Here is a 17,389-nt window from a genome sequence, read left to right on the forward strand (position 1 = left end):
TTATGATAACTGCTAGAGAAATGTCTGTTTAAACTTTAGTTTAATCTCCAGTTTACCCTAGATTGTAAAATTGACCGTACGGCAAGAGCTTAAGAATAAAATATGCGCCGTGTATTGATACCGCTCTAATATTTTTGTATAAATAGTTGTTCAACATCGTTTTTAATTGATGACAAATTGTTCATCATAATGAAAACGTTTTATTTTTCAAATGTTTGACCTAATTATCATTTTAGCTTAATCTCTAGAATAAAAATTGTATTTATCCAGGGGTGTAGTAGTATTCAGTTTCTGGTAAAAGTAGTAGTATTCAGTAACTGGTAAAATAGGTTGGTATCTCCTTAATGTCCACCAAATAATTGATGACTCAGATATTGGCACCATTGTTGACGTCGTTTAGGAGAACTGTCATTTTTGTCTGCTCTCGTTTACATCTTTTGTGTATAAAATAGGTGCTGTTATATAAAAACTATAATCGAATAAACGTTTTTATGTCGGAAGAAAGTGTTTATTATATTAGTGATACGTGATCTCAAAGTGGAAATTAAGAAAACTCTATTTATAGGTAGGTTAACTGTATTAATGTTTTTCCCCTTGTCAAAATGCGTCATTGATATTTTACAAAATCCTTCGAGTTACTACACATACTTTATTCTTGGCAGACCTGTTGATTAGAATCAATTAGTAATAAAATGTAGACATTTTGTTATAACAGTCAGCTGATTTACTAAATCTTTTACGCCCTTGAAATCCTCTTTAATCAGTGAGTGTGCTATACGCCCCCCTCTTTGTTGTTCAGCATTTCTTCATATAATTATATTTGCTTTGCTGTATATATTGGAGTGATTAAGGTGAAAATCGTAGATTCAATAATAACTGGATTGCGCTTTTTTAACCTACTAGACATCATGTTATACGTATGGAGATAAATGGTACGAACTTTTTATGAATGTTTCTCTATTAATTTGATTTCAAAATAAATTTTTGTACTTGTTATTTTTGGATAGATTACATCTTTACTACGTCTCTCAACGATGTCACAAAAGTAACAATGTCTATTTAATTATCATTCTCAATTAAATTTGTTTTTCATCAAAAAATAAATATTGGTCTATCATTAAGATAAGTCTTTAAGATAGACAACAAAAAGTTCCTTCATGTGCAAATTTACTGACATTGTGGTAATAAACGATGTAGAAACAAGTAACTATTTTCTGATAAAGCCATCAGTTGTGTTTTCATTTTTTATTTATTAATAATCATTAATAAGATATGAATAATTCCAAATAAGATTTGATGTTGATTATTTAGATTTGCAATAGTTTAAGCTTATCAAATGAGATATTGAAAGATATTTTTCTTCCTCTTTATCTAATTTGTGAAGTTTTTTTAAAGAATGTAAGTAGATATTGTGAGTACCTTTTAATTCAGAGGTAGATGGTTATATTATTATGTACTTATCAAATTAATTTTTCACTCAGTCTCAAAAAATATTATTTGGTTAGTTTATATGCACAGTTTTATCAATTGTATAAGGTTATGATAATTTAAATGTTATTGAAGTGGACATACGCTACCAGTTGATCCATGAACCATTCATTTAAAATTAATTAACAAATTTTTCTTTCATATCATCAACCTAATATTGAAACAGTATCATACAAGCCAAAAATAACAGTGTTTAATTTATATGAGCACATGTTTATATTTTCTAGGTGAGTGTAACAAGTTAAAACTTGCAAGTACAGCTGATTTGTTTATTATAATTTAGTTGTGAATTATTTATTCAGTGTTTATGATTATAGTTTTGTCCCAGTTAGCCCTGTGAGATGTAATAACATGCTGGGATTTATACTTTAGTACAATTAACCAAAACCAATTAACTATTTGTTGAAACTTGTGCATTAATTGCAACTCTTCATAGTCTAGGCAAAGTAACTGTACTATTCCCGTCAAATTTAAAGATGTACCATTGACTGCAATGGGAAAAAATATGCATCTACCAGCGTTCAGGACTTAATTTAGACTTAAATTAATTTAGGAATCTGCCTTTGAGTACTTCAGCAGTGAGGGGATTGGAGAAGCTGGTCTTTTTGGAAGGATGACAGTGTCAAAATAAATGAAGAAGTTGTAGTGGGCTAAAAAACATAAAAACTGGACGCGAGCGAGTTTTATGGAGTGTTGAGTCAAACTTTGAGGTTTTTGTGTCTAAGAGAAGAGTGTTTGCGAGCATGTCAAAAAAGAACGGATGTTAGATCCATGTGAAATCCTAACTGTAAACCACAACGGATGCTTGGTGATGGTTTGGGGATAGAGCGACTCAAGACCTGGTAAAAATTGAAGGGATTCCAGTATGACAAAGATCCCAAGCATTTCTCGAAGCTGTGCAAAGAGTATTTGAAAGACTTGGAAAGGAAGAATGTACTAAAAGTAATGATTTGGTCACAGGCGCCCGTCCTCAAGCCGATTGACTTGTTGTGGGAAGAATTGGATAGGGAAATCAGAAAGCAGTGTTCTATTTTTATTTCGCATCTTTGGAGTATTCTGAAAAATAAATGGAACCAAATAGACGATGATTATTTGTCAAAATTATTATAGAGAATGCCAATTGTGCAGCAAAATAATAAAAGCCAAAGGGGTTTCATCAATGAATCAAAAATTTAAATAGACAAGGCAGGCAAAAACTTTTGACTCATAGTATACATACATACTGTCTAGAAGAACAAATCAACAAATTTATGAGAGGAATAGATAAGCCTGATACTATACAAATTTATTTATGAAATATCAATTTCTATACTGTTAACTAACATAAACAAGAGAACTACTTTGAAATTATTAGACTGTTTAATAAACAAATCTTAAGTACATAAATAGAGGTTAAAGGCAAGTCAACATTCAACTTCTTGGTAGTTTGAAAACAGACTGAAAATGCTTTTGTTGAAGATGATTAACACAAAATTATTTAATTATAAGTAATATGGTTATGTATGGAATAACATCCATAGCTTTGCACAATATGTACATTTGTTTTGATTTCCCATGTTCAACATATGATTTTTCTCCAAAGTTTGTCGATTTTTATTAATATTTCCTCACTCCTTTTATAATGACATATTTACATATCGTGTAGATAGCTAATATCACCTCTTCGCATGCATAGTGTATGTCGAAAATTCTCCAAAACACAACAAAGTACACAGAATTGCTTAGTATCCTTCACATTTTCTCTAGAATAGTAACATAAGATAAGAGATAATTCTGTTAAAAGGTAAAACAATCATCTACAAAACTCCATTAAATACATTTATATCTACTGTGGAAAATGCTTTCCTGTATAATTTGTAAATTTTGATATTATACAAGTTTCTTCTGAAAAAGCAAAAGGTTTAACATCAACTTTTCTATCATTTGATGCTGCTATACTAACCTGAGACTATTAGCTGTTAATGGAGTTTGATAGAATTGACAACACTATATTGGATATATTATAGCAAATTAAAATCTTGTCATAATTGTAGACCCTACAATGTAGGGTCCTTTTTAAACAATTTTTATTTATTGATCTGATTCTATTCTTTTCATACCTTTTTCTGGGGTAAATTCTTTCCACCACTAAGGTATTTTCTTTCCATAATCCTTCTGCCCTCATTACAAAATAAGTTTCAATCTGGTTGCTTGTTTGCGTTCTCTCAATTATTATAGTTGTAAAATCCTTTAAAGACAATTTTTCTTTTAGTTAATTGAAAATGGCGGCAAATAGAACCGGAACTGCCCAGAGACCAAATGGTGCCACTCAAGGCAAAATATGTCAGTTCAAACTTGTCTTATTGGGAGAAAGTGCAGTTGGTAAATCCAGTTTGGTATTGAGGTTTGTTAAAGGGCAGTTCCATGAATACCAAGAAAGCACTATAGGAGCTGCGTTTCTTACACAAACCATATGCCTGGATGATACAACTGTAAAATTTGAAATTTGGGATACTGCGGGTCAAGAAAGGTAAGTCACATACCATTAAAGAAATATTGATTTTATAAACATACAGGTGACTTATTAATGAACAGTTCACAATATGTGACAGTTTAAAATCAAAAAATTGTTCTTAGCTTCAATTCAATCCATTTGGGAACATTTAGTGTACAGTCTTAGAATATTCTTAGAATACTTCTTCTCTCTTCTTACTCTTAGAATAAACTCGGGTGTGTTGACAAAGCAATGTTACTAATGATTTTTGAGAGAAATACCATGTCAAATAAAAACTATTACTGAGTACAAATGTATCATAATTTTGACGACAACAACTATGATCATTACTAATACCAATTCTCTGTTACTACTATTACAAGGCAGTAATGGTATTTTTTGCCAATAGCTGTAACTACTAAAATAAAGTAAATTTCTTATTCCTAAGACCTTTTGATATGTTTATGTTTCTAAATCGTCTAGATTTTAGGTCTTTTCTGATATTTCGATAAAGATCGCAATAGATTGAAACTTCAAATTTTTATCTGTCTTTAAAAAAATTAATTTTAAATCAGAAGAGACCTAAAATCAAGACGATTTAGAAACATAAAATTAATTTCTACACTCTATTTTTAAAGTAAATAATTGAATTAATTTGTAAATAAACATTAAAAAGGTGTTTCTTAAGTCTCTTTATCAAGATTTCTAATGCACTCATTTACATGGCTATGATAAATTAAGTATTCTAATAGTTACTTGTGATATATTGTTGTAAACTTCTTGAATCTGTAGCTGGAGATTGTGGTAAACTACCTAGTCGCCCTCCTCTTGATGACATCCCATACATGTTCAACCCTTATTTTAGTAACTGACCTTCCTTCAGCTAGTAGGTACCGGAGAACCTACTGATTAAAGTATTAAAAATTTTGTTTATTTCATTATAAAAAATTTTTTTTGAAATATGAGTAGTATTTGACAGTTTTTGGATTTCACAAAAAGTTCTTATGTTCCAAAAAAAATACAGCTGTCATTCTGTTATCTACAATGCATTCAGATGCATCAGTTGTTGATGACTCGAAACAAAAACTAGAAATTATAAATTTTTATTATGAATGTAAAGCTAGCATTTTATTTTACCAAAAACATCTTCAAGATAACCAATGGTAATGTTTTTCAACATGCTAGATATTTCTCCACTGATTGTCAAAAAAACGACAGAACGTAGTCAATTTATGTGGAAGCTAAATGAAGAGCAGGTATTACCGATAAATGAACACCAAGATTGTTGTTCTAAGTATTCTAGGTCATGTACTAGCAGAAACAATCGAAATAAATCCTGGTCCAGTAGTTCCAAAAGATGAAACCGGAAGGAAAAGGTAACTCATAAGAGCTGTGCCAATTGTCACGGACCAGTATGTGACAAGTACACAATTAATATCATACTGTGCGTTAAATGTTATTAAAAATAATAAAGTTGCATCCATTTATAAAAATCATTTTCAATTTAGTTTCTATACTGTGGATACAAGGGTACCCAGATGTTTCATGGGCCAATAGCTGAAGTTTAAGCTTATTTTAAAAATAAATAAATAAATTAAATGCGCCCACAACTAATATTCTTTTAAGCTAAAAAACTACGATTCCAGAGTTTGAAATATTCAATCAATCCATTAGAGAATATTAATGTTAGATTTTTTCAAAAAACTTTGTAGACTAAACCCCCATATCATCACTCCTTGTGTAAAGTTTGTGTTCTACGGCACTGCTCGATTTTAAATTATCCATGCATTTGTTTGACACAATTTGTTGATATTCTTGTGCTCAATTTGCAAGCCTGTGTTGACTATGAGGTGATATATAGTGTAGATTAAGTTTTGATCTAAATATAGAATTGTTTGGTATCAACTTGCAACATCTTATTTTGCAAATCTTCTAGAAACTGTCCAATCTCTGAACTTGAGTGTAATTAAGTGTAAGTCACATTCTTCTGCCCAATTTGCAAGCCTGCGTTGGCTTTGAGGTGATATATAGTGTAGATTTAAGTTTTTATTATTTTTACTAACGTGTGATATCATTTCAGTCATCAGTTTAGATTCCTCTTTGTAGCTCCATTTACCGACTGTTTCTAACATCATACTTAAGTTAGCTGTGACATGCTTTGTTGAACAAATTTATTTTTCGTTAATTCTCTAGGGAATGATTTATTAAATATAACTTAATTATCTTATCTTTGTACAATTAAAAACACTCATAGATTGTGCTTAAAATAGTTTTGAAATGCTGAATTAATTAGCGCATTTCAGTGGAAACTGTTTACCTTGAATGCTTTTTTTAAAAACTGTTTGTTACTTAAAAATAATAAAAAGTGTTGAAAGATTATTTATATACAATGGAGTTTCAATCTTTCTTCAAAAAATTTATTCTATCGAAGAGAAAAAACAGTGGACAATATACAGTTTTATCTTTATATAATCACCATTTTTTGTATCGTAAAGCTTTCTGTATTAACTTACTGCCTCTATTAACTTTTCTTCTGTCATGCTGCACGGCAAACGCTTCTTTTTGTCATTAGGGTTGAGAGCCTTAACGAGTTCTAAACGATGGGGCTTGTACAGTTAACGCCGTCTCAGAACTTTCAAATACAGTTGGTTTGGGTATTCCAAGTTCTCTACTAGCTCTATTGGTAGACTTACTTGGGCTGCGAACAAAACTGTCTTCTATCCGTCTTACATCATCTTCAGATTCGCGCGGTCGATCTGTGCTTTTTCCTTTTCACACATTTCCAGTCTCTTTAAATTGATTAAACCAACGAGTAATGCTTTTTCTAGTTGGTGGTTTAGTACCAAATTCAGCAAGAAATGGCGGGCTATTGCGAAAACTTTAGTGGCCGTTTCTGGAACCATCACCGCCTGTCTACACTTGTAAAACATTAAAAAAAAACTTTGAAATTTCCCCTTTCCAATGGTATAAAAACTATTCATGTAGCATTTGTACTTTAATAAATATGAATTTTTAAAAATGGGTCCATCATTTAGAATAACGCTGTATCATTGGATAATGTCTCCAGTGATTCCAATTCCTTATAGCCCACTCTATAGTTTAATAGTCGAGGAATAAATGTGAAGATTCCCACAAGGAAGGTTTTCCCGCTGGAATTAATTTTCAGTATAAAACAGGTTAGTCAAGTTATCGAATTTCAATTTCCCTTCAGTCTCTGAAGACGATAACTTGGTTATCGAAACGCGTGTCAGACAGTGTAATTGTGAGTGTTGGTGTAGTGGTAGTGTATATTACCAACGGTTCCATAAATTCCAATTTAGTAAAGAAGTGTCTTATTATTTTCTTAGTTTTTTTGCCCTTTCTGATGTTATTTTCTCTCTTCCAGGTAATTTTCTCACAATAGTCTATTTATTAGGTGAAATATCCAAAAATTCTCTTTTCACCTATCTCATTCAACCCAATGGGATTAAGAATTTTGGATAGATGCTCTTTACATTGCCTATTGTTTTTGAAAATGATCTGTTGGTTTTTCTTCGATTTTTTTTATTTGTAAACGTGGTGTTTTATCTGCTGGAATATGAGATCTAACCTTAAAATAGATAATAATTTGTATTTTTTATATATTTAAATTGTGAAATTGTTATATAATTGGAAAGGTTATCATATTTCAATAGATAAATATTCTTTAATAAAATTTATAGTATCAAATGTAATTGAAATTTGAAGAAAAATTTATAAAAAGAAAATAGATTTTGTTGGACTTCGAAGGAATAGATATTTTTCTTAAAATTAATAAAAAATGTCTTTTATGTCAGTTATTATTATCATTCAAACCAACAAACTATTAACCAAGGACCTTTTGCTAGTTGCGGTGCAAAATTACACGTTTTGACAAAAAACACCGATTATTTTGCTATATAAGAAATGTAATGTTTTTGAGGGTGATATTTTGGATCTTTCAGCTTATTTGCATACTTCTAATTTAATTTTGTGGGTTGTTTTTTTATACAGACATCAATAGATTGAATTTTTGTGCAGGAAAGTATTGGAAGGTCTGTTAAGTGATGTCTAATTCTTGGCATTTTCCTAAAAGCCGATTTTTCCTCAACTTTATTTCATTATTTTTAGTTTAAAATTTGATAATACAGGGTGCGGCAGCATAACTTCCTTTTTTCAAAAGTTAATAAAACTTATTGTATGAATCAGAAAATTTTTATTCGTTTTTTATAATACAGGCACATACATAAAGTTTTGTTTTACTGAGTTTTGAAGATCAAATCAGTTAGGTGACGTCCCCCATTCTCCATACACTGAGTAAACCGATTTCTGGCGTTTGTCATGACTCTTGCCAGCATAGCAGGCGTTATGTTGGCAATTTCTTCCTGGATGTTCGTCTTCAAATCTTGTAGGGTCCTTGGACGGTTCACATACACACGGGATTTCAAAAAACCCCATAGGAAATAATCACAAGGGGTCAAATCGGGAGAGCGGGCTGGCCACTCCAAATCGCCCCTAATTGAGATAAGGCGCTCTGGGAAGTGTTCCCTCAAAACAGCCATCGATGTTCTTGAAGTGTGTGCCGTTGCTCCGTCTTGTTGGAACCAAGTGTCCCCTAAGTCCAACTCATCTAGCCGTGGGAAAAAAAATTCCTGTAACATGTTTACATACCGGTGCGAATTCACTGTCACTGTGACTTCATTTTCCTCAAAGAACCAGGGACCAATAATTCCACGTGAGTAAATTGCACACCACACTGTGACTTTAGGTGAATGCAAAGGCCGTTGATGCAATTGTCGAGGATTGGTATCAGCCCAGTAGCGCATGTTTTGTTTGTTTACGGATCCACACAAATAAAAATGGGCTTCATCACTAAAAAAAACAATAGCGTCCTCAGGAACGACTTCCAGAAAAACCTCACACGCGTTCCTCCGAGAATTGAAGTCACTAATAACAAATGGCTCTTTTCGATGGGGCTAAGTCCGAATAACACTTTTGAAACAATTCCTAAGCTTGTACACTATTTTTTTCTCATCAATAAGCAATGATAAATTGTCACATGAAATTGTTTTGAAAATATAAACGGCTGCTATTTTTATCTGACTAATCGAAATGTCAAGAAAATTTACACATAGTCTTGTCGTATTTTTTCGAACGGTCCAGGTAAATAATGGTTGTGGACTATTATAAAAATCAAACAGAAACGTTCTTTAGAACCACGCTAGCGCAAGTTGTTGATATCTGTCATCCAATTTTTTACTACTGCGTTCTATAAAAAATCATATCCAAACCTACCGGATAGGCAACAAACAACGCAGCCACGTACCACGTCATAATATGCTGCAGTCTTTTGAAAGTTGGTACTTCATAAACGTCATATGGATTTGACAATGGCATCGCCATCTGAGTATCAGTCACCCGACTTATCGAGTGGTGTATTACTTTTACTCTATAATAACAAGAATAAAGTTGTAATGAGAACAATAAAGAAGTATGCAAATATAACCTACTACGTCATTGGGAAAATGTATAATGACTGAAAATATGCTTAGTAGGTCCATGGTCCACCAAGTCGTTGGTATTGTAGACATAGTTACCGAAAATAGGGACTAAAAGACTATCTTTCCAGTGTGTTACAGGGGACATTAGAACTACTCCCACAACTGCAATAGAAGTCTTGCTGGACAGTAAATAATACAGACATACAGTGCCGACTATTGAAAGCTAATTGAGGATATGAAAGACAACCCACAGTATACAGCTTTAATAACAAGTTAAAGAGTATGGCAAACTCTATAGGCATTTAAAATTGATGGGGTCGACAGAGGAGTCTTTATGTAGATTATGTAGGATCAAGGAGGAAACTGTGGAGCCAATAAGAAGATTCAGCCTCTAAGCTGATAGACTTTATAAGAAGAATAAGACTGTGAAGATCACAGAGGAATAGGTCACTGGTCACCTCCATAAAATAAAATGTACAGACTATCAATACAGATCTTATTTTTAAATTTTAGTAATATCTTAATATCAAATTTACATTATATCGTATTGAGTAGATGAATTTAGATTTTTAAAGGATTTTTCATTTTTTTAGATATCACAGCTTAGCCCCGATGTACTACAGAGGCGCCCAGGCAGCTATAGTTGTCTATGATATAACCAATCAAGACACATTTGGTAGGGCGAAAACGTGGGTAAAAGAACTCCAAAGGCAAGCAAGCCCAACAATTGTAATAGCCTTAGCCGGCAATAAACACGATTTGGCTAATAAACGTATGGTAGAATATGATGAAGCGCAAACGTACGCCGATGAAAATGGTTTACTTTTTATGGAAACCTCCGCAAAGACCGCAATGAATGTTAATGATATATTTTTAGCAATAGGTTAGTATAATATTTAACTTAATAAATTTTTACTTCCCAAAGAATCCCGGAGGAACTATTTGCAATAGGCTTACACAGCATAAGGATCGGTTGAGGAGTTCAAGTGAGCAGCTGAAGCAAGAGGACGCAAAATCAATGAGCAGAAAACCGTGTGAATTGTAATTAATATTTTACATCAATACTCCTACATTTGATAATAATTTTTCAATACATAAAACCATATATTTTTTTATTATATACCGATCAACCAGCAACTTTGTCCTTAATTGTATATAAAATCTTTAATCTTTGGTGTCACCCAAATATGCTTTTAGACTTTCACTAAGTATTTACACCAGACCTGAACGTTTTGTCCTCTTCAGTCTTCTGTTTAGGTTATATTGATAAAGTAACTGGGACATGTCAATGATTATGTATCCCGTATTCACTCTTTTAGGCATATCTTTGATTTTCTTCATTTTACTATTGCCACCTTGAGGTCACTATGAAAATTTACATTTCGAATATAGTATCCACATTAGGGTGGGTGAAAAAAATTCAATAATTTTTTTTTTAAATTTGACACACAAAAATTCTCACCTCTGATGAGCTCTTAATTTTAATAAAAACATCCTAAGAAATGCAGTTTTCTATTTTTTTCTCAGTCCGATAGCAAAAAAAACATACCTCATGAATTGATTGTACAGAAAAAATTTCTAAAAGAATTTTGTAAAAAAAATTAATCCTCTACAAAAAAGGTATCTGATATTTTCTCCGTAAACCTCATCATTTGATTATATTGAAGATTATTCTAAAACATTTTGGAGATTTAAATTAAGTGGTTCATTCCTACAGCTGTAGTTCATATGTCCAAAATAATTTATTATGTGTTGACATTTGGAATTTTCTGCTATAATCCAATACATTTTCCTATATTTTTCATCTATTTCTTTTTCTTTTCCACAAATTCCTTCCATCTCATTTAGCTGTGTTTCCATATGGTACATCACTACTTTTTACTGAGATTGGTACGTTATTATTGTTTGTTTTGTTTGTAAAATTTGTGTTTACCTATTTTATTTCATTGAGTTTCATTATTCACTTTTTAGTTCATTCCTTGAATTGATTAGTGGCTCTTTGTAGATTTTGTGTAGCTTCTACATTTTTTCCTTATCAAACCCCTGGGCTATACACAATTTCAATTAGATCCGTAATGCTTCTTACTTGGTTCATCGCCGAATAATAAAAATATTCATAATTGAACAGATATTTCATCATTTCAAAAATTTTTAAATTAAATATATTCCTCTAAAGGAAAACTTTCTGAAGGATTTATCAATATTTCGATAGTAATTTCAATTTCTTAAAAAAAAACTTTTTACAGTTTTCCTATACTACTAATAGTGCTTCTATTTTTAGACAAATACTTTTACAAACTCATTCATTAATCTTGTTAAAGGATATCCTCTATTGACGCATATTAACGTTAAGGGATGAAATAATTAAATAATAAAATACCACATTTTTACAAATACAAAGTAAATTATAAAAATATGATTAATTATTATTGATTTCAACTTTTAGTCTCAATTAACTTCAACTGAAGCAGGGTTATACCAAGAACTGGCAATGAAACTAGCGTTCAGAAAGAAAAAGAGTTTTAACTCAAATCTGTTGAGTATACGTTTTTACGATATTTAACTTGATATGTACTAATACAATATTATAACATTTGAAATACACCTCAGCAAAGGTTAAAACAATTCATCATTTAGCTAGAACTTCTAATGAGAGAACTTTAGGTCTTTTTTGGCTAAAATTTTTTGCTACAAACTTGATTGAAACTTACTCTAGAATAGTGTCCTGCAGCTATTCCGCTGATTGGAAAAATATTTTTACACATATAAACAGTCTAAAGAGTCTATGTCAATTTATATAGCATCAAGGATGTTCCAAGAGACTTAAAGAATTTCGAGATCAGGTCAGGAACGAAGAAAAATCAGGACCTATTTTTACAACTTACAGCACTAAGACTTTAATAGATTTATAAAAGTTATATCCATATTAACATATTATCTTACACCCGTAAGGGTAGTGATACATATGGATTAAGTAAGTAAACAAGCACTAAGATAAAGAATTATATCTACTAGGCTTTAACAAGATTTTGTGTGGAACCATCAACAAGAAATATGATAAGAAGACAACTTACAGGGACATCCGTTAACTGTAGCAATACAGTTTTCCAAAGATGATTTGTGATGGACAGACTTCAAGTTGTTAAATGCGATGTTCTCAGATGGGAATAACATCAACATGGTGATCATTAAACGAGGTCTTTACGCTCATGTTTGCATTAATTAACGAATCAGAACAAGTCGTATCGTTCGGTTTCTTAATAGGAGAAAAGTTTCTCTTCATGCCTGATAGTAAGAATTGTTCAAAAGTAGTTTGAATCTAACAGTCCTAATCTCAATCCATTGGATCCTCTCCTATTGCTTCACTGTATGATCCTTTGAGCCTTCCATAGGTTCCTGATTTATTTCCGACTCGAAGGACCATGCAGTGTAATTAACCATATGAATGTATCCAAAGGCTCTAGAAATTCTAACTTAGTTACTTTTGCCTCAAAAATTTCATAAAACCAAAAGGACAAATTTGTTAATGTGATATTTTCGAATGAGTAGAGTGAACTTTGATTTGTGCAATGCTGCATACAATCCAGGTGTGCATATGGTGGCAGATTAGTAAAAGTATTGAAGACCACACCAACATGGTGATCATTAAATGAGGTCTTTATGCTCATGTGTACATGGTTACCGAATTAGAACCACAAGTCGTATCCTTCGGTTTATTTATTGATGTTATGCTTTTAAAATATTGAATATCATATTGAATAAAGTAAAAATATAAACTAATTTATATTAATCATTTGCTATTTTTACCTGTCTATCATCTGTCTTTTGACTTATATGTTGTTTACCCATTCATTAATGTCTGATACTCTTTAATTATTATATTGAATCCAGTGTTAGCTTTCACATAATAAATTTTTGATCAACTAATATTCTTTGTTTTAGCTAAAAAACTGCCCAAGAACGAACAAACATCAGGTCAAGGAGGTAGTGCCCAGGGCAGGCGATTAGCAGAAGGCGATGCGGGAGCCAAGGCACCAGGATCGTGCTGCAAGTGATGGTGCACGCTTGCAGGTCAAGTGTTGTTATTGAACCGTCACGAGAAAGGACTGGCAAGTGCAGCGGCACTCTAGTGATATATATGTGTAATAAAGGTCCTTCTATTAACAAAAAAAATAAATAAATAAATTAAAATCTATTCAAATACACTGTCATATATCTTTAAAATAGAATAAAAACAAAGAAAGAAGTGAGTCTCCAATGGTAACATTGAGTTAAAATGCTCTAAAAGCATATTTAAATTTGTGATAATCGTACCTATTTTTGTTTTTCTTTTGTATATTATAACAATATCTGACAGTGTAAGTTAAAATGTTTAAATCGAACATACTAACAGCACCGGTTCAGTAAATAATGAAAATCTATTTCCTATTTGTTTTTTTATATATACATTTTCACTTAGTGCAATTATAATATTAATATCACGTTTTTTTTAAGCGTAAGTTCGATTTAAACGTTGCCAAATTTCAATTTGTACTTTGGAAACACAAAAAGTATAAACTGTAAGAATAAACGTTATATGTATTTTATTAATATAATTATTTGGTGAAAGTATGTTCCCTAACAATTTATTGTATTCCCTACTCTTATATATCTATTAAAAACGATGTTTATTATTTGGATAGACTGTTTCAGGAATGTACTTTCGCGATGCATGACTGAAAAGAACCTACAACGTGTTATACATAATTTTAATTTTGTGTTTACATCGACAGCATAGATTATTGGAAAAAGCATAGAGGGCAGTTATAAAAATACATTTATTTTTAATTTATCCGTCCTTTAATACCATTCTATTGAACTATTCTACGTTTTATAAAGGATTTAGCTCAATTTTATTATATAAAAAATATTGGAATTTTAGTTTTTTACCCTCTGTTGGTACAATTATGAACTATCTAGTAAGAAATATCCGATATTCTTGAAGAAATAATTAAACCAATATCTACCTATCGTTTTAAGTAGTAAAGACCACTGTATCGTTCATCTAGCTTTCTATAGGTTGCTGATTAATTTCCAACTCGAAAGACCAGATTTACAATATCCCCACAGTTTACAGAAATTCCAACTTACTTTTACCCCAAAATTTTATAAAATCATTTTCATGGACAAATTTCTTGAACGATAAACTACGATAGGCTTGATTCACTAATAAGTTACCAAAAACCTCATTTTAATCTACACAATTAACAAAATGTTGTTGAATGTCAGGATTAACGTCTAACATGAATATTAAAATAATTTTTGTTGAAGGAGGATACAGGATGATAGTACAATAAAATTAATATATTCGTGATTTTTGGTTAATTTTAGTACTCCAATACTTTTTCTCTACATATCTTTTAAAATACTGTGTAGGGGTGACTCAATAAAAAGTTATTCACTCTTCTCCTGCTTTATGGATTGTACAAACTTAGTAGCATTTAAAAGGTAATTCAAAGCTCGATAAAATAACGTATCAACCTATTTTGAATGCGATTTTTTTTCTTTGTCTTTTTTTGAGAAAATTTATCATGCTGATGCTAATATTTTTCACACCATCAGAAAGTAGATATCTCAGCGATCAAAAATCTCATCGACTTTTAGTCCTTTTTTGCATGGTTATTTCTTTATTGGTGAAATAATTTAAGGTGATATAATTCATGTTCAAAATCGAAGGAAAAATTGTTGAAAAAATCTTATATATTTATAGTATAAGTTGAGCAAAAAATAATATGATGGAAATTCCCATCATCATGCAAAGTTAGATCATTAGCATTATACTAATTAAAAAAAGATGATATCATTGGATATTTTTTATTCTTTATGATAATTAACAAAACAATTATTATTTTTATTTAGGCACAGGCTGACTCCACATTTACTACACAAAATTGTAGAATTACATTTAGTATATTTGCGCTGGTGCTTGGACGAGCTAATTCATTTTTGAATTGGCTCATTTTAAGTAGATTTTTTTTATGGTGGCTTCTTTCCATTGCATTTTTTCTATAAATTACCCATGCGTTTATTACTCCAAGATCCAGTAAGTTAAAAACAAAGTACAGATACCACTTTTTTGACCTTATAGGTAGTTATATGGTTTCTACCCAAAAAACTATCCACAATCTACACCTCCCATATGTTTATTCTATTCCTGAATTTTTTCCTTTTTTGCCTTGTCATATCTGGAAACCTCTGTGACAAGTAAAGCCCCAGGATAGGTGGATAATAGAGGGATAATTTATCGGATTAAAAAAATTCCTGACTACAGGGGGTTATAGCAGTACTAATCAGAATCTGCGTTGCAAAATTTTTGCTCACCATTGCGATTATGTGCATAATTTTCAAACCAAATAAAAAAATATTCAAATTGTTTATATTTTATTTATTGTTGTACCTCTATGCTTTATCTTTTTAAAAATTATGTGACGTGTCATGTATCAAACGGTTCGATGCCATTTAGAATAAATAAAATGAATTTCTAAGTGTCTACGATTCCGTTATACGTTTTAAATTTTACATATTGGTATACTGAATTTCGTAGAGGTACAGTGTAGAGGGGTGATTGTACAAAAGAAGTTTAACTGGATATAAGCTAATCTCTTAACAGTAATTGCATTGTAAATTGTTGATTTTATCAGTTTATTCCAACTAAAGATCATCGATGATGTTTAAATTCTAAAATTTAAATGTTGGTTTTAGAAAATAATCTTACAAATTATATTCCATTCCTGCAATTCGTTTTAATGTATTGTCGCAATAATGAAACAAAAATTTGTATCGAGAATTTTAAATGTTTTTGAAAAAATTACAATTCCTCTGTCTATTTTTTAAATTGTTTGGAAACACTTTGGTAACCCCAGCGCACTTATACTAAAAATCATATGAAAAAATTCCGCGTGATCTGCTCGTTAAAAAAATACCGCGTCCTTTTATTGTCGAGATATTGTTAAAAAAAATTGTTAGTGGTGGGTGAAAATTAATTTTTTTCTCAGAATTGGTCCATTATTTATTCAATTAGGGGGCACCAAATGAATGCCCCTATTTAAATTATGCAGGAAATAATTTTATTTCCTTCTCGCCGTGGTCTCAGGTTCGATTCCCAGCAAGTCAACTTGTTTGAAAGAATTTAGTTTGATATAATATTTCCTAGGTGCAACTCAATAACCCAATAATTTTTCACAGTATTATGTTTAAATAAATTTTTTTTGACGACGGATTCGTAACGAGATCACGCGGATTTTTCCAATATTACACTTAATGATTTTTAGCATAAGGGTGCTGGGTTTACGGAAGTGAACTAAGATTTTGTATTGGAATAAACATTTATAGGTTAATAATTGATAATTATTATTGTAGTGTGATAGAATGTTCGTCTATTACATCAATTTATGAAATTAAAGGTGATTTCCCCCGAAATTGTCCATTATAATTGTATTATAATTGAATATATTTTATTATTTGCTTGCTTATCTATTATTATAATTATTCTGTTTGCACAGAATCAGATTGTACAGGAAAGTAAATCATACTCAATAAAGTTATGACATATGGATGTGTATCGTTTAACTCAGGCGTTGAAAATTGCAGGTAGAAAAAAATATAAAAATACAATAACGGTTCATTTCACCCTCCTCATATTTTTAGCTCGCGAAGTGAAATTTCGAATCACTCCCAGAATGCCAAATCGGTTTATTTGATAAAAAAAATTCTGTAATTTTTTATCTTTGTATACAAACTGCGGAAAGTTTTAAATTAATTTTGTCATTCCTTTAGTGAATGAAAATATTTACTTACAAAAAAAGTTTTTTAAAAAATGGTCTGGCGCAACTAAAATTTTCAATGAGTTTAAATCTACTACGTGTAAATTCATTATATTGTTAACCCCTCC

At 31.0% G+C, this 17,389-nt stretch overlaps 1 protein-coding gene across 3 annotated transcripts; it reads left to right on the forward strand.

Annotated features, from left to right (window-relative positions):
- Positions 1 to 117: 117 nt before the first annotated feature.
- Positions 118 to 17,053, forward strand: LOC130891841 (ras-related protein Rab-5B). 3 transcript variants are annotated; one of them, XM_057796876.1, is made up of 4 exons: positions 118 to 565; positions 3,740 to 3,997; positions 10,053 to 10,342; positions 13,402 to 17,053. In XM_057796876.1, exons 2-4 carry the CDS (start codon positions 3,750 to 3,752, stop codon positions 13,512 to 13,514), a joined length of 651 nt encoding a protein of 216 aa, XP_057652859.1. In that variant the 5' UTR covers positions 118 to 565; positions 3,740 to 3,749; the 3' UTR covers positions 13,515 to 17,053. The 3 variants fall into 3 exon arrangements, with proteins under 3 accessions (XP_057652859.1, XP_057652858.1, XP_057652860.1); XM_057796875.1 differs by lacking the exon at positions 118 to 565 and adding an exon at positions 643 to 932; XM_057796877.1 differs by lacking the exon at positions 118 to 565 and adding an exon at positions 1,158 to 1,398.
- The last annotated feature ends 336 nt before the right edge of the window (positions 17,054 to 17,389 follow it).

Source organism: Diorhabda carinulata, chromosome 3, assembly GCF_026250575.1.
Source record: "Diorhabda carinulata isolate Delta chromosome 3, icDioCari1.1, whole genome shotgun sequence".
Classification (NCBI taxonomy): Eukaryota; Metazoa; Arthropoda; class Insecta; order Coleoptera; family Chrysomelidae; genus Diorhabda; species Diorhabda carinulata.

What these genes read in the sequence shown, in the direction of transcription:
- LOC130891841 (XM_057796876.1), top strand. Translation starts at nt 3,750, where the DNA reads ATGGCGGCAAATAGAACCGGAACTGCCCAGAGACCAAATGGTGCCACT. An exon ending in GATACTGCGGGTCAAGAAAG is followed by an intron (nt 3,998 to 10,052) that starts GTAAGTCACATA and finishes TCATTTTTTTAG; the next exon opens with ATATCACAGCTTAGCCCCGA. An exon ending in TGATATATTTTTAGCAATAG is followed by an intron (nt 10,343 to 13,401) that starts GTTAGTATAATA and finishes TCTTTGTTTTAG; the next exon opens with CTAAAAAACTGCCCAAGAAC.